Consider the following 22,934-nt stretch of genomic DNA (forward strand, 5'->3'; position numbering starts at 1 on the left):
CAGGGAGAATGAAGAATCGACACAGATAAATTGGCCACCACAGAGTACTGATTTCCCGTCTTTCAGATATGCTGAAGATTTTACGTAGAGCTTTGTCTTATGAATCTTAGTGAAAAATAATGGAACTGAACAAAAACAAGCGTTGTAAAGTTGTCAGAATAATGCCAAGGTAGGCTAAATGCATGAATGTGAATTATAACCCTATAATGAACTGATTAAAAGAAGTTTCTGGGATTTCTTAAACAAAGAGAGATGGAATTCTCATGTTGGTAAACCTCACTCCCCGATTCCTCAATAGTGCTGCTGGCATGCTTTTAGCTCAATTGTCAGCACGCTCGACTCCCGATCCGAGGTGCTGCTGTTCGGGGGTTCGAGTCCGGGCGTGTGCAGGACTGAACTGCGCAGGTTCAACACAACGCAGGTTACATTTGTATGCAAATTAGTTGATATATTTGCATGTATATGCATATTAACTTTCACAAAATAATGCACAGAATGCATATCTAAACTAATCTGGTGAAAGAATATCAACATTCTCTTTGTATGATGTACTTTTTAAAGAAGAACTCATTCATTGACAATACTGTGAAGATTTTTTTGACCCCAAGACAATACTTTGTTCTGTAACTCTCCAACAGTGATTCTTATGGATTTTGCATCTCTTACCATCCTCCTCACTATGCGATGTTTAGGCAAGTCACAATCAATTCGTAGTTCCAGTTAATTGGAATTTCTTAATTATTGTTTTTTACTGTAAAAAATTGACCAGGGGGGCCAATAAATGTGGAGGACGCATACACAGAACAATCACAGGTAGGCGTTCCTGGCCTGTGAGCCGGCTGGCTTTCCACACTAGGGGCTCCAGACTGGAGCCCCTAGTGTGGAAATCCAGCCGCAGATGGCAGATGATGCCACACAAAAATGGAGGATCTGCATCATCTGCTGGAGCAATCTGAGGAAGAACATTCTTTGGTGAAATCACCTGATGACATGAGATGAGTGTGTTTGGTTTCAGAGAGTGGAGATACAGATACTGTAACAGTGATGGGGAATGCTTGCGCTTTCTTCAGAGATATCATGTGGCATCTACCTGTTGAAAGAAGAGGTTGTGTTTGTGTGTGTGTTTGTCTGTCTGTGAGTGTGTGTGTGAGAGAGAGAGAGGCAGTGAATGAATTAACAGACAAGGCACGCAGGGCTCTTCATGCCATAGACAAATTCCTTTCAAAATCCCAGTCCAAATCTGGCTAAAACTGTTCTCATCAGTGGAAATCAGGACCTAGATAAATGGGAAAAACACCCAATTGAGACCCTGCATACTGAATTTTGTAAAGCCATATTAAAAGTCCACCGGCACACAACTAACAATGCATGCAGGGCAGAACTAGGCCAATCCCCTCTTCTGGTTAAAATTCAAAAAAGGCAATCAAATTCTTGAAACATCTAAGTCTAATTGACTCACACCCATTATCAAGCCCTGAAACACCAAAGATAACTCCCCTAATAAACTTGGTCTTCAGGCACCCTCCCCTAGAAACACCTAACACCTTAAAGGCCCAAGACCAGGCCACATCCACACAAAATGTTTGGATTAACCAAATCCCCCAAAACCAAAAAAAGACATTTATGACTAATATTGGCAATCTAAAACACAATCCCAAAGCAAACTGCAGTGCTATTTGACCCTAAACAGAAAATATACACTTGAACATTACCTAACAAAAATAAACTAAACAAATTTGAGAAGTACACTAACAAAATACAGACTTAGTGAACACATCTTATCCATAGAAACAGGATGACACAAAAATACCTGGCTGCCAAAATACGAGCGTCTATGCCAGCAGTGCAGAGATGATGTTGTCAAAACTGAATTGCACTTTTTAAGAATGCCCAAAATTCCAATCAACTCGTAATAACTACTTCCCAAAGAAAAAATCCCTGATTTCTATGACCTAACCTGAACAAACTACTATACCTGTTGGGAGAAAATACAGACAGCTGCTGCCCAATATGTTTGTCACCAGCTGAGAGACACTGAGTGATTTCTGTATGTGTACATGTGACTGACTGACTGACACACACACACACACACACACACACACACACACACAAGAAGAAGAAAAACTGTTCACAATTTACTTTGTCTATATACTCCTACCCCTTGTATATACCTGTGTAATGGCTTATGTCATTTTGCTTATGCATACATTCCTGTAACAATTGCTTTGGCAATACAAATGTCCAACTATTTGTCATGCCAATAAAATTGAATTAGAGAGAGAGAGAGAGAGAGAAGGAGTCTTTTCTTTCATGCTGATGTATCATTTGTTTGATACATGTTCAGATGCAATGTATAATTATTGCTTTGCCAATGCTTATCTAATTGTCATGTCAATAATGCACCACTTTGAAAGTTGAAAGAGAGAGACCGCTAGAGAGAATGGTGCATGTTTTATATTAGGAGTGTGTATGTTTGTGAGGGGGTTTGCAGCTTGTGTAATAAGGCAGGGAGTCTCTATAATATTAATGAAGTTCAAACTGTGCTGTTGGGGGTGAGCTTCTGTGTGGGTACAGAAGGAACCACCCCTTTGTTGCAGCTGCATGCTTTCAAATCTGACCTAGAACCAGTTATTTAGCATTCTTTAAAAGTGAATTATTCAGATAGGCCATGAGGGCTCTGTTCATTTATCATTTCAAGAACACTGAGATATAACTTATTAAGATATGATGACTGGCAGAACTGTCAGAATGCAATCAGAGTTTGAATGATTGCTTTTTCAAACAAAGCTGAGTTGTTGCATGTGAACCCAATGCAAATCCATTACTTTATTTTTAACTATAAGACAGGAAAATCTGAGATAAGGGAACATACCCCGGCTACAAGCAGCTTCCTGAAAAAACTCTTCGTCAGCCTATTATAAATTACCAACACTTACATCCAAATGCATATAACTATTATATTAAATGTCATTTTTCTTTATAGCTTTATACTTGGACTGAAATGTTGTTACACAGGATTATGCCATACCATAAGTGAAGCATATTGTGTGCAGTAGCCTACACAATACCCTGCAGTATAGCAGCAACCTGTTTTTCTTGGGAGCCACCCCAATTGGTTGGGATGTTGGGATGTTGTGTACAATGTAAATTGAAACAGAATGCGATAGTCTGCCAATCTCATGAAGCCATATTTAGTTACAAAAAAAGGGCATAGACAAATAATAAGACTAGTTGGAAATCGAACATGAATTCAACATGGAATTGTAGAACCACATTGTTGGGGAACAGAATCTTCTGTTAGAATGTTCAAAACTGCGTTTTACCCAATGACACATCTAATAAACATTTTTTTTTTTCCATTTGTTATTGTGTGTTTTTAGACTATTTTGTTTTGGATGAGTGTTTGGTAATCTAAGACAAGACAGCAATGTAGCCTATTGCTGAGATCTATTTTCAGTTTCAGCAACACTGACGAGTCGAGACCAATAATCAAGGAGGCTAGCCAGAAGCTTCTTGACAAGACGGCCTGTCATTCGCCAAAGGCAGACACAGACAGCACAAATTCTATGTTTTATCCTGTATCCTGCATCCTGTGGTGACTGATGGGAGTGATTATGTGGGTGACGTGTACTTCTGCGTTCTGCTTCCGTGAGATGTAGGGGGAGCTTGACGTGGCGAAGACACCGGACATGACATAGATCTCACAGAGTTGTGAGACTGCCGACAAGCTAGCTGAGCTCTTGCGTGAGCATAACGACTGGGGATAGTCGGTACAAGGGTCAGTCAGTGTCCAGACGGACTGTATACTGATCATCGCACAGCTGCACAGATGTGGCTGATCGTGCTGGCTGCGCTGCTTCCGGCAGTGCGCTCTGCGTACGAGTTGGACCCGCAGAAGCTTCAAGGCCTGGCAAAGGCTAAAGTAGAGGTATGGGTAGTATTCATTTGTGATGTTGGTAATAGGGAAGGGACAGCAAGTAAGCCAATGTGATTGTTAACTTAAGCAATTGATATCCTTTTAGGATTGCAGCAACCACATCACATCAGAACAACGGGCTTCGTTTACTTTTGGAAAACAGTTTACGTTCTGGTTGAGAGACTGATGTGTTTCGTTGCGTTTGGATGCATAGCTGCTAGCCTAATTAATTTCACGCACTTAGACGATGCTGAAATCATGGTTTAGCATAAGGTAGCCTACGATAAGGGTGACATAGCCTATGGACTATAACGGATATGTGACACACACGAGGGAACCGGAAAACCGTTGGTGCTGCTAATCCTCGGAAATAGAAGAATAGCTATCCGCTAATGTTTCAGTAGCCTAATGAATGGGCAAAACGAGAAGTTCCTGCTATCAGAGTTAGAGAATAAAGTAGGGATACGCACTGACTGATATTCGTTACTCGTTAGGTGGAATCATTAGCAATAAAGTATCCATCATTTATCTATCTATCAATGTTTAATCCCTACTGGAAAAGAACAAAACGAGCATGATAGTAATGTTTTGAACTGGTCTTGTTTTTGACGTTTAGTAGCTCGTTTTTTGTGTAGGCTAGCTGCTAAACCATGCCAAAACATACTTTCAGGTGGCTTTATTATTCCAGCAGGTCTAGTTTATCAGTTCAATATCTTTCAGCGTTCCACTCTTTTGTGTTCTCTCACAAAGGAGAGTGTAGCCTGTGGTGTTATTTCTCACCGGAAGATGAAATTTGAGAAGCCGTCATGAGAAGAACACAGCGATAAATGTCTCTCCTAGCAGGGTATCTGCACATTTTCCAAGTGCAAATTTAAAGACTTTTAAGACCTTTTCAAGACATCTAAATGGAAAAATTAAGACTATACCACGGCAAAAAAGATACAACTTAAAACTGTTTTATGCAATAGTTTTTTTCTACTAATTTTAACACCCACCCCATTTTGGATGTCTACAGACGTTACCAAATACATTTTGGCAAAAAAAAATAATTGTGTATTTACCTTCACAGCTATAAATGCCCAATTTTAGGGTCTGGGCTGCTTGCTTTTGAAGCTAGCTGTACATATCTGGTTGTGCTACTGTCTGAGGCTGTTCTTCACCTGTGTCTGTAGTAGCCTAGGCTACTTGCCAAACATGTGTACTGGACTGGACTCCCTTCAATTTTTTTTTTTCAAAGGTAGACTATTTAAATATTTTAATAAGCCTACTAACTTTACCAGGCATCTATTGTCCCATATGCAGCACAGCAAATCAAAGTTAATCCACTTCTTTACATTTTGCATACCAGTTGTATTTAAACCAACCAAAGCTTGACTGAAACATTGTAAAAGCATTAACTTGTTTTTAAAAAAATTATGGGCAAAGTGAAACTCCCTCCTCGCATGTTTCTGCTGAAAAACTGCTGGTTTCATCTCAAGCACGCACATATTATGAACGCACTTACAGATGCGTTTTTTTTATGTAGCCAGTCGCCGAGATTAAAAAAAATATGCGGTTATATGTCACAACTTTTGCGAAGTACTGGGAAAGGCTGGCAAACAAGATGCAGACAGATATTACAGCTAGGCCTATTATAACTTAGACAGATATTTACTTAGGCTAGGCCAGCAAAACACGCTAGAGATGCAACAGATCAACTTAATGTGTATTTCCTCTGTCGGTCTGTGGTTCCTTCATAAATTGCGCAGCAAATTATCAGACGAGTGACAGAAGCACCGCGCATAACTTGACCAGCAGTCTTCGCGTCCATAATTTGTGAAACGATGCTGCGTCTGAGCAAAGATTCTAGAAGCCCAGCGCAACTCCAAAAATGAGGACAAATGAGCGTCCGGCTTGAGGCTGCACTGGACAGGGCTTTTAAACTGTCCGGCCCAAATCCGAACGTAGGCCACCCTATCGCTAACTGGCTTACCAGCTCCTAGGCTCTATCGCTTGCATAGGCTACCTACGTATCTCTCAGCCCTCGGCTACAACACGAAACGTAAGGCATATTTTTACATATTCTTACCATTTTTACACCTTTAACGACACCGGTGAAAAACGTCTTCACTCTGCAACCACTACACTTCCTTCAGTAGCCTTAGAGCCACAATTACACGAAACCGGATGGAGACATTTCACTCGCTCTCGCTGGCAGTCCCATACACACATTTAATACCTCCTTTTCGAAAATTCAAGACATTCCAGTCAATTTAAGACTTTTTTAGGCCTTAAAAACCGAAAGTTGTATTTAATACTTTTTAAGACTTTTTAAGGATCCGCGGGAACCCTGTCTAGACCTAAATAAAAAGAGAAAGACATCCCCCATGGGCTGTCCTTAAGAGGCTCGAGTACCGAACCGTAACATGGGAGATGGGAGTCGTTGTAGAAAATCTTTTCACACCTGACCTCAATCTGTGTGCTCCGGGCTCATGGGTGTCACGTGACCTTCTTTGGCATTTGAGCGCATAATCAGTGTAAGGGTATTCAACATGTGTGCAATGCAACACCTGTGAGTGGGATTCTTATCCTATTCCCATCTCTTCTTGCAGACATGCGGAGGATGACAGCTCAATCGACTGAGGGAGGTAGGTAACTAAACAAGTACTACACTTGTTTGCATTGCAACCTCAATCATAGCTTGCTGCCATCTCATTTTTTATAATCTTAATTGCTCTTTTTAGGTCAAGGCCTTTGTGACCCAAGACATCCCTCTTTAGTATCCTTACTTTGATTCTTCAAGCTGTCTTCAAATACCACCAAGATAACACCCTTTGAGTTGGCATCCATTCAAAGTGGACTCATCGGCCTACTTTAGCTCATTATACTTTATAATGTCTACACCATTAAGTTGTCTTATCAGGTTTGCACACATCTAGGATAGCCTGGAAAATCCAGACCCTGGTAATCTAGAAAGATTAACGGTCTGGCCACGAACAATGTAATGGCCCAACTCGAGGGGCGGCACCAAGCATGCATTTGAAAATCTCACTGCATGCAATTGGATAGCACTAGACCAATGTTTACTCTGAATGATTCCAGACTTAGACGCAATTGGATAACACTACGACCAATGTTTACTGACCTCCAACGTTGCAGCGCTGTCGTCATCAGTTTAGCTCGCCTCTGGCCCACCTATATCAGATACGCCGATTTGCAAGGGGTAAAAGTAATGTGCATCATTGCTTATTGCCAGAGTGTCTCACAGAGACAACTCCACTGTGCTCTCGCGAGAACTCAGGATTTCCAGGGTACATCTAGGACTGGCTTTGTGAAAAGTGAGATACCTCAAATGTCAATGACTCAGTTAAACCAGCAGGGGCCACTCTCTTCAAACAGTAATGTAATCTTTCTATCCTGATAAAAAAAAAAAAAAAATCACTAATTTCTCAGCACAGATTCTGACTTCAGCTCGGGGTTGCTTGTGCCTTGTGTTCTTTTGTTCTCTTGCCGTGTTCTGTGTTCTCCTTGACTGTTCTCTTCTAGTCATAACCTGGTTATGAAGCACATCCCTGGGGCTGATCCTGAGCTTGTCCTCCTTGACCACTACTATCAGGAACTGGATGTGAGTGACTCCTCTTTTTAATATATAATTAGTAGTAACAATAAAGACTTGAGGAAAACACAAACTGGAATCTCTTAACTCATCTCACATCATAGCTGGTTACAAGAAATTTTGCAAAACCATAAATAGAACTCTGAATGTGTTTGTCTGTTTAGGGGGAGCTGTCCACTATGACCCCATAAAAAGCCGCTGCCTTACTGAATCAATCAAAAACAGTGATAGATTGGTTAGGCTGGAAATGTCCTTTTACTGGGATGTGGACTGTTTATTAGTAATAGTAAACACATTGGTCTGTTCACTAGCATGCATTCAAGGTTCAGAAAGTTATAAAAGAAATTCAAGTTTATGTTGCATTCAGAACTGATTGACCTCGAGCTGTGACTGTAGTTGGCCCACCTGAAGTCACTGTGTCTATCCTGCAGCGCATCCCTCTGTCAGACATGACCCGAGTGGAGATCAACACCCTGCTGGCTGAGCTAGGCTTCTACAAGAAGGCCCAGGAGGAAGACGAGGTGCCCGAGGAGTTCCGCTTCTCCCCCGCCAAAGGCAGCCCCTTCCCCGAGGACCAGGCCCCTCCGAACGAGGCACCAGCCGACGCTCAGCACCCCGACTTATAATCACCTCGGACGCAGTGACCGTGCGACATTCCACACATCAGCTCCTACCCCTAGACCACTCGCCTTCATCAGCAGCATAATCTGCCTCAGCCGTCCACAGTGCATATACTTCCCAACGTTACTGCTCTTCATTTGGGATGTGCATGATTCATTTGTGTGTTCTCTCCTCTGTGAGTGTGTGAGATTGTAGAGGGGTGTGTAATGTCGACACGCAGAATGTGTGTGTGTGCGCGTGTGTGTGTTAGATGTATGGCAATACTCTTCCTGGGCTGGTGTGTAGCTGCAGTCCCTCCTATTCAAGACCTTAATGATGCCTCAAGCACAAAATCTCCAGATTGGCTTGAGGCTGATGATCCTTGTCTTGGTAGGGGGTTAGCTTCACTTAAAGCTGGGAGAGTCTGTCAATCAAAAAGTGGTTAACATTGTGAAGAACTGTTTTTATCAAAGATGTGAATAAAAACCACAACCAGTCATGTTTAGTTCCTTAAAGTATGTTTTAATGGTTAAATGACGTGTTTCAGAGAGGGATATGCGCTAGCGCTAAGCAATCTTTATGAGTATGTACAGAATCTACTAACAGTGAGGGACAGACTCGGCACACGGTAGTGATTCAGAACCAGCTTCACTGCAGCTATCCTTGGGATGCTAAACTCTTTACAAAACAAACAGAGCTAATTTTTCATACTCCTTATAGAATCCAAAAAGCTGGCCCATAGCTATTGCTCACTGCTCCCCACAGTTCTTGTGAGCGAGATATAAAAATACAAACACACTTAAGGGATTCCACTAGCTTTGGACTGTGGCAGTAGTCTGCCATTTTTGGGATGACAAAAAGTATGTGAACTGTGTCAACGTGAATCTGTACACCCACACAACAAAACAATCCAACCATAAATAGACACTCGAGTGTGAGTGAGTGTGTCATGCTTGTGCAAGGGTGTTTGTGTGTGTGTGTGTGCTAAAGACCCCACACTGCAACCTGGAAATCTGGAGTTCTCTCTCAGAATACCTCACTCAGTGGCTGAGACGTCAGGTCTCAGCAGTGTGATGTCAAGTCCGCAGTGTGGCCAACTGCGCTCCACACCTGTGTTCCGTAGCAATTTAAATAAAAATCATCCTGGAATAACAACATTCTGGAATAACAAGAACTAATAATAACAACATCTGAATCTGAACACAGGAAACAGAACAAGTCTGCATGTTACTCTTTAACACATGTACGCCTGTGGATGCTAAATAACATCAAATACAGCATCAGCGAGGGAATTAAAATACCCACAGCCCTCTGCTATCCTCTGATACAGCTACATACAGTACACACATCGTTCATTTAGCTTTGCTTATTAAAAAAAAATCTTAATTTTAGTCCTGATATCACTATTGGGAGGGAACTGCTCTCTTGAGGTTAAAACAATAAAATAACTTAGTTTCTTTTCTTTTAAAAACAGCGTCACTCTGTGTATGAAGGAAGTGTGTGTGGGCAGGTCACATGTCAGATTGTGCTTGAGAGCGCATCTCGACGCGACGCAGATGGTTGACAAGCGACTGTACATAAGTGAACACACACTTGGAGTCTGGCTTGTTCCCCATAATCATCATGTCCTCGACCTCCAAGAGAGGCATGCAGTTAGCATATTCCCTGAGAGTCAGAAAAACAGAGAACAGGGGAGATGGGGAAGAAAGAGAAGATAGACACAAGAGGTGGCAATAAGTTAGCCTGACATAGAACAGTTAACGCTTAAGTCCAACCCCTATAGTCTGAGAGTCATCCAAAAAGCAGCTGGAAACCCCAGGATGTCCAACTGGAGAAACTGCAAGGCTATTACTGAAATTGTCCACTAGATGGAGCCTTATCTCTATGGCAGACTGCCTGGACAGTACAGTACTTTATAAGTATACTGTATAGGTACTGTACTGAATAGGACTGCTCTGAAAAGTCTAAGCGCAACCATTCAATGGAGTTGACCAGCAAACTATTGGCCCTTTATCATTACAAATGACAGGACCATTTAAGAGAATAAGGATTGAGTTAACTAAATGAGTCCTATGCAAAGAATGAAGGCAAGAGCCTCTAAGAATCCACTGACTATCCTTTTTTGGGCACTCTGTGTGCCTGGTAGTGTTGTGCTACCTTGGATTGTCTCAGGAGCTAAATTCTTCTTCTGAAATTCTTCTACCAATGGAACAGTTGGACACCTGCGTCTCGTACTTCTGCTCTGCTCTCTGTAGCGAACAGGAGCGGGCGGTAATGATGACATGACCACCTGATTAACTATAACTAGTCAACTGTATACACCTCTTTGACAGTGCTGGTTTTTTCTATGCATGTGTGTATTATTTGAAGATTTGTGTATCAGAAGTGCTGAAGGGAGACAGAGCAGACTCTTATGGCCTACTGCCATCTGATCTGCATGGCCATGTTTGGTGGCTAGGATAATGATGCAACACACACACACACACACACACACACACACACACACACACACACACACCCTCTCTCTTTCTCTCAGGGTTCCTGCACAAGGAACAAAACACATGTTGCTAAGCAACCAAACAGCACACATTAAATGGCGTGCTAAATTCATTTAGTATACTTCAAAAAATAACTATGAATATTTTCCATGCATGTGTCTATATATCACACACATAGAAATCTCTACCCCCTCCCAACAGAGTGGCTAGTAGAAAACTCTGACTCCATCAGAGCAAGTGACTGATGACAAAAGTGCTGTTGACATGTAGCTCTTCATCTGTAAGGCGAGGCTTTGTGGCGACGGGGTGGTGCCAGTCTCACCGTGGGGGCGTGGCCCTTCAGGTCAGGCCGAGCCTTTGGTCTTGACAAGGCCCTTGAGCACTAGGCCCCGGTAGAACTCCTGCAGGTACGTGTACACGCACTTCCAGTCCGGCTCGCGCATGCCCACCATGTCCTCCACGTCGAGCAGACACGGCACGTCTGCCAGCTCCCTGTGCCCCGAGCACAACACCACCACCACCACCACCACAAGGGTGGGAGAGGGAGGGAGAGAGAGAGGAGAGATGAAGAGAGGAGGGGAGGGAGAAAGAGAAAGAGGAAAGGGAGAGAGACAGGTGAAATGTAGAGGAGAAAAGGAAAGACAAAAACAAATGACAGAAAAGGAAAAGAAAGAGAAAAGGAGGATGGGAGACAGTAGAAGAAGAAAACAGCGTGAGCAGCCAGGGACAGAGGTGTCAGGAGAGACAGAGACAGAGAAAGGGGAGACACAAAAAAGATACATTATATTCTCAGTGTCAACAAACACTACATGTGTCCACATGCTCATCAACCACAGAAATAAACAGAACTTGTGCTTACATGCCTTTCAAACTACACACACAGAGACACACAACATGATGTCCAATGGATCATCAGACGATGTCCATTACATTTGTTGTGTGTTTTGGCTAATAAGTGAGTCATGTGAAGTGCACACATTGATAGAACAACAATGCTTTGTACACTAGAGCCTACACACAGAAAGAACAGTAAAACTCTCTCTCACTCTCTCTCTCACACACACACACACACACACACACACACACACACACACACACACACACACACACACACACAAAGACATATACAGTGAATTGGAGGCGAAAGTGTCTCCGTGTATGTGCATGTGTTTAAAACTAGTGTTCATAGAAACAGATGAGGGATGGACTATGACCTGTTCTACAACAGCTGCATGTGCAATCACACACAACCCCCCCCACACACACACACACACACCCCCACACACACAACCCCCCCCACACACACAACCACACTTCCTCACTGTCCTAATATTCCTAATCTGAGAGAGTAGTGTGTTTATGTTGGAGCTATCCGCGGAAATCATCTTTATCTGTCTTTTCTCACCAAGACCTTGTGTGTGTGTGTGTGTGTGTATGTATGTGTGTGTGTGTGTGTGTGTGTGTGTGTGTGTGTGTGTGTGTGTGTGTGTGTGTGTGTGTGTGTGTGGACAGTATGCCTGAGTACATTGGGGATTCTGGGTGGAGATGCAGGAAGGGTGATGGTCAGAGAGGCATGCAAGAGACACACGACCCTGATCTGGTGTCATCTACAGCAGCTTGGTGGATTGGTCGGAAAACAGCCAACAGTAAGGAAATGGCAGGGAGTTATGAGTGAGAGAGACAGAGGTCAGAGCCGTCAAAGAGAGACTGACCAATTAACAGACAGAGAAACGGATGACAAGCACCTGTGAGGAAAAAAGGGCGAGAGGACAGGATGGAGGGATGAAGGGAGGGATGTAGTAGATGAGTAAAAGGTACATTGGGCATTCCTGGGACGTCTTAGGTTGCAGGTCAGAGAGTAGGACAATCCCTAGGGGGGGACGCTGGTTAGGGCGGCAGCCTCGCCCACTCACACGCAGGCATCCGCCACCAGGAGGAAAGGTCAAAGAGGTCAGGGGTCAGATGAGTTCATACGGTTAAGATCAGAGTTTCACCAGGTCGTCATGTTGAAGTCATTATTAGACATTAATTCATCAGCGCACATCTGGAGAGCAGTTCATAGAGTATCAGACCAGACCCCTACACGCACAGAACACACAAGACCAGAGGTGTATGCACTTACGGCATATGTGTGTGTGTGTGTGTGTGTGTGTGTGTGTGTGTGTGTGTGTGTGTGTATACACTCTACTCACTCAGCTGTGCTGAAGGCCAGCTGGAAGTTCTGTCGGCGGTTGGCGGGGCTCAGGCTGTCGTAGTCGAAGGCCTGGGGGAAGAAGTTGTGTACCAGCGCACAGAAGGCCATGCCGTCACACCAGCTCGTCGAAAAGTTCTGGATTACCACATTCTGTACACAAATCAGAGAGAAACAGAGAGAGAGAGAGAGAGAGAGAGAGAGGGAGGGAGGGAGGGAGAGAGGGAGGGAGGGAGGGAGAGAGAGAGAGAGAGAGAGAGAGGGAGGGGGAGGGAGGGGTCAAAGATAAAGAGAGGTGAGGAAACAGAACATGTATACAAAAAAACTGAGTGATAAAAATGGAGGTTGCAAGAGAGAGAGAGAGAGAGAGAGAGAAAGAAAAAGGGAGTGTGGAGCGGGCAGGCAGCTTACTTCGTAGGAACGAGTCTTGGCACGACACCAGTCCAGCAGCATCTGCTTAATGGAGTTGGCGTTGGGCACACCGAAGCTGGTGGAGCGCTGCACCTTATTCACCCGCGCCACAGCAGGGTTACCCGCACTGGAGGGAAAAGAGACATAAAGAGAGCGAGTGAGAGAGAAAGAGAGAGAATGAATGAACGAATGAATGAATGGAGAGAATGATCGAACAAATGATTATTGCATGATGGAGAGGGTGGAAACAGGAGTAAATGAAGGACCTACCCTCCTGCATCCAGCTTCTCCATCATGGCCTTGCGCGCCTGATTGGCTGTGCTCTTGGGCATCGTCTGCGCCCTCATCAGCTCCTTACTCCTCTCAATCCGTCGGCGCTCCGTTGCGGAGTCATCCTCACGATCAAACACACTAAGAGGAGACAGACACACACACACACACAGATTTGTGATTTTGAGTAATATATTGTGCATGGCACAACAGAGACAACGCACACTAAAGCCTGTTGCACTGTGGGTACTCACCTACCAACCTTCTTCCCAGAGCTGGAGGATGAGGACGAATAGCTGTAGGATTTACTCTGGAGCAGCCCCTCTGAGGCAGAGAGGAAGAGGAGAAGAGATGAAGATGGTGGAGCCATGCACACATCAAACAGCCACACTTCTACACCCACACTCCCACACCCACAGGGCAAAGAGCACTTACTGTCCGTCTTCTGCACATAGCTGGACTCCATTACGCTGCTACGGGATGACCTGCTGCCGTCATCTGCACCGCACACACAGAGACCATAATGAGTGAATGTCATTCTGAATCATGTCCACAATCAAGTCCCTCGTCAGCACCCCCCTCTGCAGCTTGTCTCATAATACAAAACTGTTGAAGTTGTTCTTGTGTAAGGAGGATCAGAGGATCAGTAGTGTGGTAGACTTTCAAAAAATCAAAGATTTTGCTTTTCCTTCCAACTTTTTTAAGTCAGTGCCTTGTTTTTCACTTTGACATGGATATTTTAATCATTACATTATGTTTTCATTCGTTCTCTTGGAAAGCAACTGTGGGTGGAGGAAAAAGTACTGCACTGTAGGAGTTCAGGGTGACCACTCGTGTTTGTAGAGGGTGACCGATGAGGCTGTACCTGAGTGGGCAAAGCGATTGGTCTTAGTGACCTGGCTGACTGTCGAGCCGTCGGCTGACTTCTCCACCTTTTTGGTGACCATCTCTCCCGCCTTGCCCTTCTGAGCACGCTCCTCTCTCTGCTTCCTCAGCTCCTCCAGGCGCTGATCCCGCTCCTTCTCACGGAGGTCTGATGCACCCCAGAGTGCACACACACACACACACACACACACACATACACACACAGGATAAGAGAATGCAGACACAGAAGGAATAACAGAACGAAAGCAAATGTTACAAACACAAAAACAAACCAAACGGTAAAACCAGACTGGACGTGTTGCCTTAGACACACAGGCATGCATAATACTTCCCAAATATTAGCTACAAACACGTGCTCTGAAAACAGACATGCACAACACAGGGATGAAGTTTCCGTAACCAGAGTCTCCTGTCTTAGGTGTGCTGTGTGCTTTGGGCCTTGAGGTATTAAATACAACAGAGATCAGGCGACACACACACACACACACACAACACTAGGTGTTCCATAACAGAGGGCTCTCTATGCAGAGGACAGCTGGAGCTCTGGGTGAACTAGGCTTAAACGTGTGTATGTGTGTGTGTGTATGTGTGTGTGTCTGTGTGCGCGTGTGTGTGTGTGTGTCTGTGTGTCCTTCTCCTCTAAAGATATCTGTGCTTTCTCTGGCACACACACACATTCATGGGCAGATCCTGGTTTAACAGTGGCTTTGAAATGAACCCACAGACAGGGCCTCAGGTGGCCCCATATACACACACACACACACACACACACACACACACACACACTTGTGAAAAACACCACAGGTGAACTTGGGGTCACATATGAGAACACACACACACACACACACACACACACATACACACATACATAGCACACATATGAAATAATCTAACTTATAAAAATACAACCACAGTGTCTAACGTTTGTGCGTGAGTAAATGTGTATCTCAACACTCGTCTCTGGGACAACAGACAAGGTGGACACAGGGTGCAAAGGCAAAACCGCAAACTCTAAAACATTCCAAACAACTTCAAGCACAATGATACTACAAAACACTCACACACACATACATACATAGATAAACACACACGCACACGCACACGCACACACACACACACACACAGCCACTCCCTACCGATCTCCTCCTGACTGCATCCCAGTTTGGCCTCTGAGTTCAGAGTGAAGAGAGAAAGAGAGAAAGAGAGAGAGAGAGAGAGCGGGTGAGCAAGAGGGAGGTAGGGTATAACAGATGAAAAGGTTGGCATGTGGCACGTCGCACCACCAGCAGGCCTACAGCACATGGGCACTGCAGAGGGCATGAGGGTGAGGGAAGGATGAAGGACATATGGCTGATAGCCTAAGGGGAAAGAGAACGGAAGAGGAGGGGGGTCATCACCTCTTTTCTTTTTCCGAAGATCCCGCATGGCAGCACGGATCAGTTTGCGCTCCTCAAAGTCTTTGGATTCATCAAGCTGTCACAAACACAGGAAAACACACACACACACACACAAAATGACAATTTCCCATATGCATCACACTGTTACAGAGCAGTCCATATACACAAAACATTCAGTGATCAAGGGTGTGATGCAAACATTTCTCCCCAAATGAGCCCATCCAAAGTGCAACAACTGTCTTAATTCACTCCTCGCTCACTGGTGCAGATCTCTACGGGCGTATGCTCATATAAAGCGGACAGACATGGCTGACTAGCTGATTCTCAGTGGGAGCTCTGTGTGTTTATGTACCATTTTATCCAGCAGCAACTCATCCTCAATGGCCTCCAGCTGCTCTGCAGTGATCCGCCCAATGCTCTCCAACTGAGCTTTGGCGTGAGTGGAGGTAGAGGAGGCGCGGGACTGCTCCGTCATCACCGTGATGGCGTGTTCCTGGGCTCTGGCCGGGGCGGTTGAGGCGTGGGACTGGTCTGAGACCACGCGGATGGTGTGCTCCTGGGCCAGAGCAATGGTGGACGAGCTCCGGGACTGATCCGAGGTCAGGGATTTAGCCGAGGAGCCGTTGGGCACGGAGGGCTCCACCACGAACATGGCTGGCTCCGACTCCACCTGGGGAACAAATGAACACAAACAGTTAGACAGCTGGAGAGCAGAACACCAGCGAGTCAGCAGACGAGTGTACTGATACACTCTCTACTAACACCAACACACGCAGATCATACACACTTAGAGAATACACATACTGATACACTCTCTACTAACATCAACACACGCAGATGAAACACAAAGAGAGTGAAAGGTGGGACTCTTGGACTCTTAAGCTGACCACAGCGGCGCTGAGACCCGAGCGTGATTCACTTCTTTACTTATGTTTCCACCGTTTTCTATTTCCACCCCACACTCCAGTGTGTGCATGATTGTGAAAGTCTTTGGCTGCTGCCATGTCAATACCGATTCAGCTCTGACTTTGAATGCTAATGTGTTAACATGGTTTTCTATGCAAACACTTGGAGTGCGCTGGCCTCCTGTTGGATGCACCACTACAGGTGAGTGAGACAGAGGCGGAGGAGACGTGGAGAGGTTGAGGAAAGGAAGGAAGAGGAGATGGAAAGGAAGGAAGAGGAGATGGATGGAGGAGCAGAGGAGGAATGCTGGGGATGGAGAGAGATGAGGACGAGTGGAAGGAGGAATGTTTCCGTGGCGAGCGCTCCACACATCTGTGTTGACTCTGCCGCTGAGGAAGACGGCTGACATTTAGGAAGGAATTCACACTTGCCCCCACCCCCCGTTCCCTCGCTGGGCTCCTCCTGCTCTCTCTGGTCTCCTGTCCTCGCTCCGGCCAGCGCCAGAGAGGAGGAGAGGGGGGACGAGAGGAGACCAGGACAGGACACGTATATATAGGATATATATCTCTCATATATCTGCATGCACGCTTGAGAGGGTCCTTTTCCTGGATGGGTGGGAGTGTGAGCGAGAGCGAGAACACAGAAGAGTGTGTGTGTGTGTGTGTGCGCATTAGAGACTATAGAGCTCCTTAGTAAATGCCAAGTTTAATGGCAGAAAGTACTTGTTAAAAGTGTGTGATATATCTCTGTAAGGCTTTGTATTAGAACAGTATGTGCTGGCCTAGTGTCCTAGTCTGTGTGTGTGTGTGTGTGTGTGTGTGTGTGTGTGTGTGTGTGTGTGTGTGTGTAGACAGGATGTAAGTGAATGTCTCCAGTGATGACAGGAGAGCACAGGAGATGGGCCTCACTTATAAACAGCAGTGGTCTATTTTCCATTTGCACACCGCACCAACAAACACACACACACACACCTCTTAAAGTGCTTTTACAGACCAATTGACCACTTCAGTAGTAGCTGGTCAGAGGGAATCCAAACACAAAGGTTGAGTCACCCATTTTACATCACATGAAGCATGTAATTGCTCCAAGTGTGTGTATCCGTGTCTGTGTGTGTTTGTGTGTCTGTGTGTGTGTGTGTGTGTCCATATGTGTGTGTGTGTGTGTTTCTGGGGTCCCTCTGGATTATGTAAGAGTTGGCTTGTATAGTATGCAAGGTCAACTGAGTTCAGGTGGATTGTGTCTGTGTCTGTGTCTGTGTGATAGATAGGCTGCAGCTGCTCATACAGTACTCTACAGTGGGACCACAGGAATGAGGCCCTCTGCTCATGCTTCATGCTCTCTCTCTCTCTCACACACACACACACACACCCCGATCCCAGGGCCTCTGCATCCCAATCCCACAAATATTCTACTCCACAAATACCCCATAATCATCCCCCATAAATATCCCAGGGGCCAGAACAGACGGTGCCCACTGGCCAACGCTGATAGACTAATTAAGCAGCAGGGCATAATGTTCACAGATTAGGGAGGTGGGAGATGCTAATGAGCTAGCGTCCAGGCTATTGGCAATCTGACGTCTCTCGTACCACAGCGGTCACACACTCACTGGTGGAGGACTGTGTGTGCTGGACAGAGGGCTCAGTCCCTGTGGAGAAACAATGAGCTACGAGTACAACCTTTTCGAAGAATTCAATGCATTTACCTTTGAGTGTGATTTGGTGATGTCCAGGGCAGGCAGGCAGACAGACATTCAGACAGACACGCATACATGCGTTCTGAAAGTGTCCACAATGCAGGTCATATGCCAGCACCTCTTTTATCAGCCTGCTTGACCTCTTTCTGTTTATAGATACAAGTCTGGTCCAAAAGATACTCTCACACATGCACACATATTGACCAGATGACTTCTAGGAACCAAGAGTTATCTAATGACAGTGCACACACACACACATACACCAATCTTTTCAGGGAAAATGAATGAGTGACCATGTGTGTTAGCGAGAGAATGAGAGAAAGAGAGAAAGAAAGAAAGAAAGCAAGAGAGAGAATGCAGGAGTGTTCCTGCTGACTGCTGTGAGAAGATGAAGCATGCAGGCTATGCTAGGAATGGATGGTGTATGTATGTATGTGAGAGTGTGTGTGTGTGTGTGTGTGTGTGTGTGTGAGAAATGATCAGGGTTTAGTGGGATGAGCGAGGCTTGAAGGTCAACAGAACTCCACATACCCTCACACACGCACCCTCTTGTCCAGTCACATAACCACCTCTCAGGCCAAGTGCTCACACACACGCTCACACACACGCAAACACACGCTCACACACACACATACACATTCAATCCCTCTCTCTTACACACCCACCCATCTAACCCAATGACACAAAGGCTCTTTAGCACATTCTACTTCCTGCTGCATTACTACAAATGCCAACATACCCTCTCGCATACACACACACACAAATACACATTCACACCATAAGGATTAATATCAAATGTAAACTCAATACAATATTGCATTGTAATAAGGGCATTCCATATACTGTAAAGTGAAAAAGTACTTGGGCACAAAACACAGCAGGAATCGCACTACAGAAGTTGCTATCCTTTGATAAATGACACACATGGAATCATACCATGCTGTTGCTACGGGAGACCGTAGTTGGCATGGAGGTGGTTGAAGAGGACCTTCGTGTGGAGAAAGCTGGGGGGTGTGGCACAGCCTCAGGGGTCACGCCATTCACTGGGTCAAAGGCGAAGGAGTCATAGCTAACGCCATCCAAAGCACTCATACCATAGTGAGGGTCAAAGGGCAAGCCATCCATAGCATCGGGGATCAAATAAGGCTTCATGTAAGGGCTGACTTCTTCTAAGGGTACGGTGGGCATGCCTGGCTGCGTGTCAGAGATCAACCCACTCAAAGAGTCAAAGGTCATGCCAGGCTCCAGGTCAGAGGTCAGGTCACTGTTCATATCCAGGATCAGGCCATTACTCAGCATGTGAGAAAGGTCAAACTGCTGCTCTGCTGCTTGCTGGGGACTGGGCAAGCTGAGTGGCGGGGCCTCGGCCAGCTGGAGGGTGCGGCAGAGTTCGTCCACCTGTCGCACCAGCCGCTCCTGCTGGAGCCGCAGCCGCAGGTTGTCCTGCTGCAGCTCCTGCAGCACTTGGACCAGCGGGCCGAGGAGTCGCTCATGCAGCCGCCGCTCCAGGCGCCGCCCGAAGTCGCGCAGCTCCGCCCGGGCCTCGCCCACGGCCTCCTGCATGCACTGCTCCACCTCCTGAATCACCGCCTCCTCCTCCTCCTCCACCCGGCTACCTCTGGTCAGCGCTTCCTCCTCCTCGTCCGGCTCGAGGGGAGATAGCAGGTCGCCGATCTCAGACTCCAGCCCCGACTCAACACAGCCATCCAAGGGCTCCACGCTCACGCCCGGCATTCTGGGAAAACTTTCCACTGGACGTCAACAGAAGCCTCGTCCTGTCCACCTGTCCCGCCTTTCTCTCCTTTTGCTCAGCTCAGCTCTCCTCTCTTTTGTCTCTTTGTCTCGTCGTCTTCTCTCGTTCTCAACTGCTTCTCTCCCTCCTCTTGGTTTGCGATGGGAACTCAAAGAGGATGACCGCAGCTGTCACATAAATCACAGGCTTCTCACTCTTTGCCTTGCAAAAGTCCCTCAGTCCCACCGCAGCTCAGGAGTAGCTCTCCCTCTTGTCCAGAATGTGTTTCCATATGTGTGTGTGTGTGTGTGTGTGCACGCCGGTTAGAGTTGTGAGCAGCTCGGTGTGGCCCCAGCTCTTTATACCCCTACAAATCTCCCCTCTTCAGCTGCCCTGACCCAGTCAGCCAATCAGCACCCACGAAATCCCATTTCCATGGCAGCAGAGGCCACTGGCCCCTCATTCCACTCAGGTGTCACAGACAGCTTTATTTATCACACACACACACACACACACACAGCCCTATTTAGATCTTTTGTCCTTCACACCTCCAATAGCAGGCAAGCCACTAGCCAACACCGCTACTGTTCAGTATGTCTCTCCTTTTCTCTCATACACCCTCACATACCAGCTATGGACCTCACTATACTAGATGTTCTCAATGTTGTCGCCCAACCTCTACTTCACACAAATGCAGTCAGAGATGTGCTAATGTGTTGATAAAATGTATACTTAGGTGATCACTGCCTGTGGATGTGTGCATGTGCAATATCTATATTGTGCAGACTCTATACTCTTTCTTCTGTCTCACTCTGACTGACACACACACACACACACAGAGTGGAGAAGTAACATGACATCACATTAAAGTCGATCAATGCCGTGTCACTCTGGACAAAACAATTCCTTCTCCCTCTGCTGGCCAGAGTGTTGACCAGACCTCCACCACACAGCATAGTATAAACCACCGCTGTCCAGCACAGCATGATTTAAAGGACTCTGTGCACTGACCATTGCTCAGAATAAGCACCTCTCCATGTTTTCTGGCTCATTAGTTAGACATGTGGTGATAAGATGGTGACAATAAAATTTACTCTCATCATGGTAATTTCTCACCTCAGTTTTTCAGTGAAGAACATATCTACACACTTTGTGTGTTCAAGGGCAAACATGAGCGTTTTTATGTGCAGGGTCGTCTGCCAACGAAAGGGCAGGAGAAGACCTGACCCACTAATAGGGCTGTCACTTCTCAGGACCGCTCTAACACACTTCCAACCAACCGATAGTTTAGTTTAGAACACAGCGGCCGCAATCATAAACCTGCTGAAGAGAGACTGACAGCCAGATGGCAATATAGACAGGCTGCTAAGTGCAAGCCTACAATTCACTATGGTTTAAAGAGACATTTTGCTTGCTTGCTCTTTAACCCTAAAGTCTTGCTGCCTCCTCAACCTTCCGTACACCTTACACCTACCTCATCCAAGCACCATGTAGGTAGCTGAAGTACCAGAAATACATTAAATTGCGGACTGTATGTATGTTCTGTTGTCATTTTATCTTATTTCATACAAGAGTTGTGGAGTTGTGAATAAAGTTGTTTATTATACGGCTCTTCACAATGCTACTAGAATGCTCCATTGACTTGAATGGGATTTTCCAACGTTCTACGGTAAAATATTTTCATGTAATTACCGCTGGAAACATATAATTACCGCTGTCAATGGCAACGGGTTTTCTGCTGCTGATTTAAGTTTTTCCTATCATTCTGCAAGTAGTCCGGTCCCTTCTGGCATTGGAACAGACGGTTGATCAGCTGTGTTCTAAAGAATGTTTGATTCAAGTTCAGTGTGTGTTGCGAACTATTTGTTTCTCAGCAAAAGCCACGACGAAACGGTAACAAATAAGTGTAAAGAGACATATTGTGGAGTTTATTTTTTTCGTTTTGGCAAGTAGCCGTATAATAAGCGGGATAATGTATAGAACGCCGGTCATTACTGTGAAAATAAGTCCCTTCAGGGCTGTGTGTCGGGGTCTGGTTCGCCCTGTCGGGACTTATTTTCCCAATAATGACCGGCGTTCTATACATTATCCCTTACGTATGTGTGTGTGTGTGTGTGTACTGAATGTAGTGGGGGTGGTTGGGTGCATGTGTTCGCATGTTGGGACATCAGTCAGTGGCAGGTGCCTGTGCCTTTTGGTATTTGTGGGGCTGGATATTAATCTTTGCTTAGGCACACACTCACAAATGCCAATCCATCAACACGACTGATTAATGCAGAGCGTGTGTGTGTATGTGCGAGAGGGAGAGAGGGATAGAGCAGTCAAAGTTAAGCATTGATGCTCGTGTTTTCTAAAGACTGATGATCTGACATGTGGCGCGCACACACACATGTAGACAGTCAAAAATAGTTTTAACAGTATCTGCATGCATAAGAGTTTTGTGTATAGTTAAGAGTGTGTGTGCTTGTGTGTGTGCACAGGAGATAATACATATGTGAGGGTTTGTCCACTGGGATCAGGGGTTTGCCTTATTATTATGGGATGTTGTTATTGTGGCCTATCTCTACTCCCATCTCAGTGATACCAATGAGAGAGGACCTACAGAGGGGACACCACAGACCACCCACAGAGATCACAGAGCACGCTCAATGGTGTGTGTGTGTGAATGTGTGCACACACACTTTCTCTCTCTCACACACTCTCTCTCTCACACAAGCGCGCTCACACGCACACAGACAGCCCCTGACTCATGAGGAGTGGGCGTAGTCCTTGTCCCCACTGTATTTCTTTTTTCAAATAAGTGTAAGGGAGATGGAGAGCGCTCAGTTCTGCCCTCT

The 22,934-nt window shown here is 45.6% G+C and overlaps 2 protein-coding genes across 5 annotated transcripts in view; one reads left to right on the forward strand and one right to left on the reverse strand.

The window, feature by feature from the left end:
- Nucleotides 1-3,652: 3,652 nt before the first annotated feature.
- Nucleotides 3,653-8,610, forward strand: selenom (selenoprotein M). Its single transcript, XM_048244214.1, has 5 exons — nt 3,653-3,928; nt 6,508-6,543; nt 6,640-6,674; nt 7,442-7,520; nt 7,943-8,610. The coding sequence occupies exons 1-5, from the start codon at nt 3,830-3,832 to the stop codon at nt 8,135-8,137; spliced, it is 444 nt and encodes a 147-aa protein (XP_048100171.1). The 5' UTR covers nt 3,653-3,829; the 3' UTR covers nt 8,138-8,610.
- A 2-nt stretch (nt 8,611-8,612) lies between these two features.
- The window catches only part of smtnb (smoothelin b), a 54,242-nt gene continuing 39,920 nt past the window's right edge, over nt 8,613-22,934 (reverse strand). The window contains exons 11-21 of one of the 4 annotated variants that reach the window (XM_048244211.1): nt 16,116-16,433; nt 15,764-15,839; nt 15,503-15,535; nt 14,347-14,514; nt 13,917-13,979; nt 13,736-13,805; nt 13,482-13,622; nt 13,212-13,338; nt 12,802-12,953; nt 10,932-11,101; nt 9,639-9,776 (exon numbers count right to left, since the gene is read on the reverse strand). In XM_048244211.1, the coding sequence (XP_048100168.1) occupies nt 10,954-11,101; nt 12,802-12,953; nt 13,212-13,338; nt 13,482-13,622; nt 13,736-13,805; nt 13,917-13,979; nt 14,347-14,514; nt 15,503-15,535; nt 15,764-15,839; nt 16,116-16,433 (1,296 nt within the window). In that variant the 3' untranslated portion in view covers nt 9,639-9,776; nt 10,932-10,953. Of the gene's footprint in view, nt 9,777-10,931; nt 11,102-12,801; nt 12,954-13,211; nt 13,339-13,481; nt 13,623-13,735; nt 13,806-13,916; nt 13,980-14,346; nt 14,515-15,502; nt 15,536-15,763; nt 15,840-16,115; nt 16,434-22,934 lie in introns of those variants that run through there. The other 3 variants (XM_048244210.1, XM_048244212.1, XM_048244213.1) reach the window with 3 other exon arrangements.

The sequence above is a fragment of the Alosa alosa genome, chromosome 5, assembly GCF_017589495.1.
Source record: "Alosa alosa isolate M-15738 ecotype Scorff River chromosome 5, AALO_Geno_1.1, whole genome shotgun sequence".
Classification (NCBI taxonomy): Eukaryota; Metazoa; Chordata; class Actinopteri; order Clupeiformes; family Clupeidae; genus Alosa; species Alosa alosa.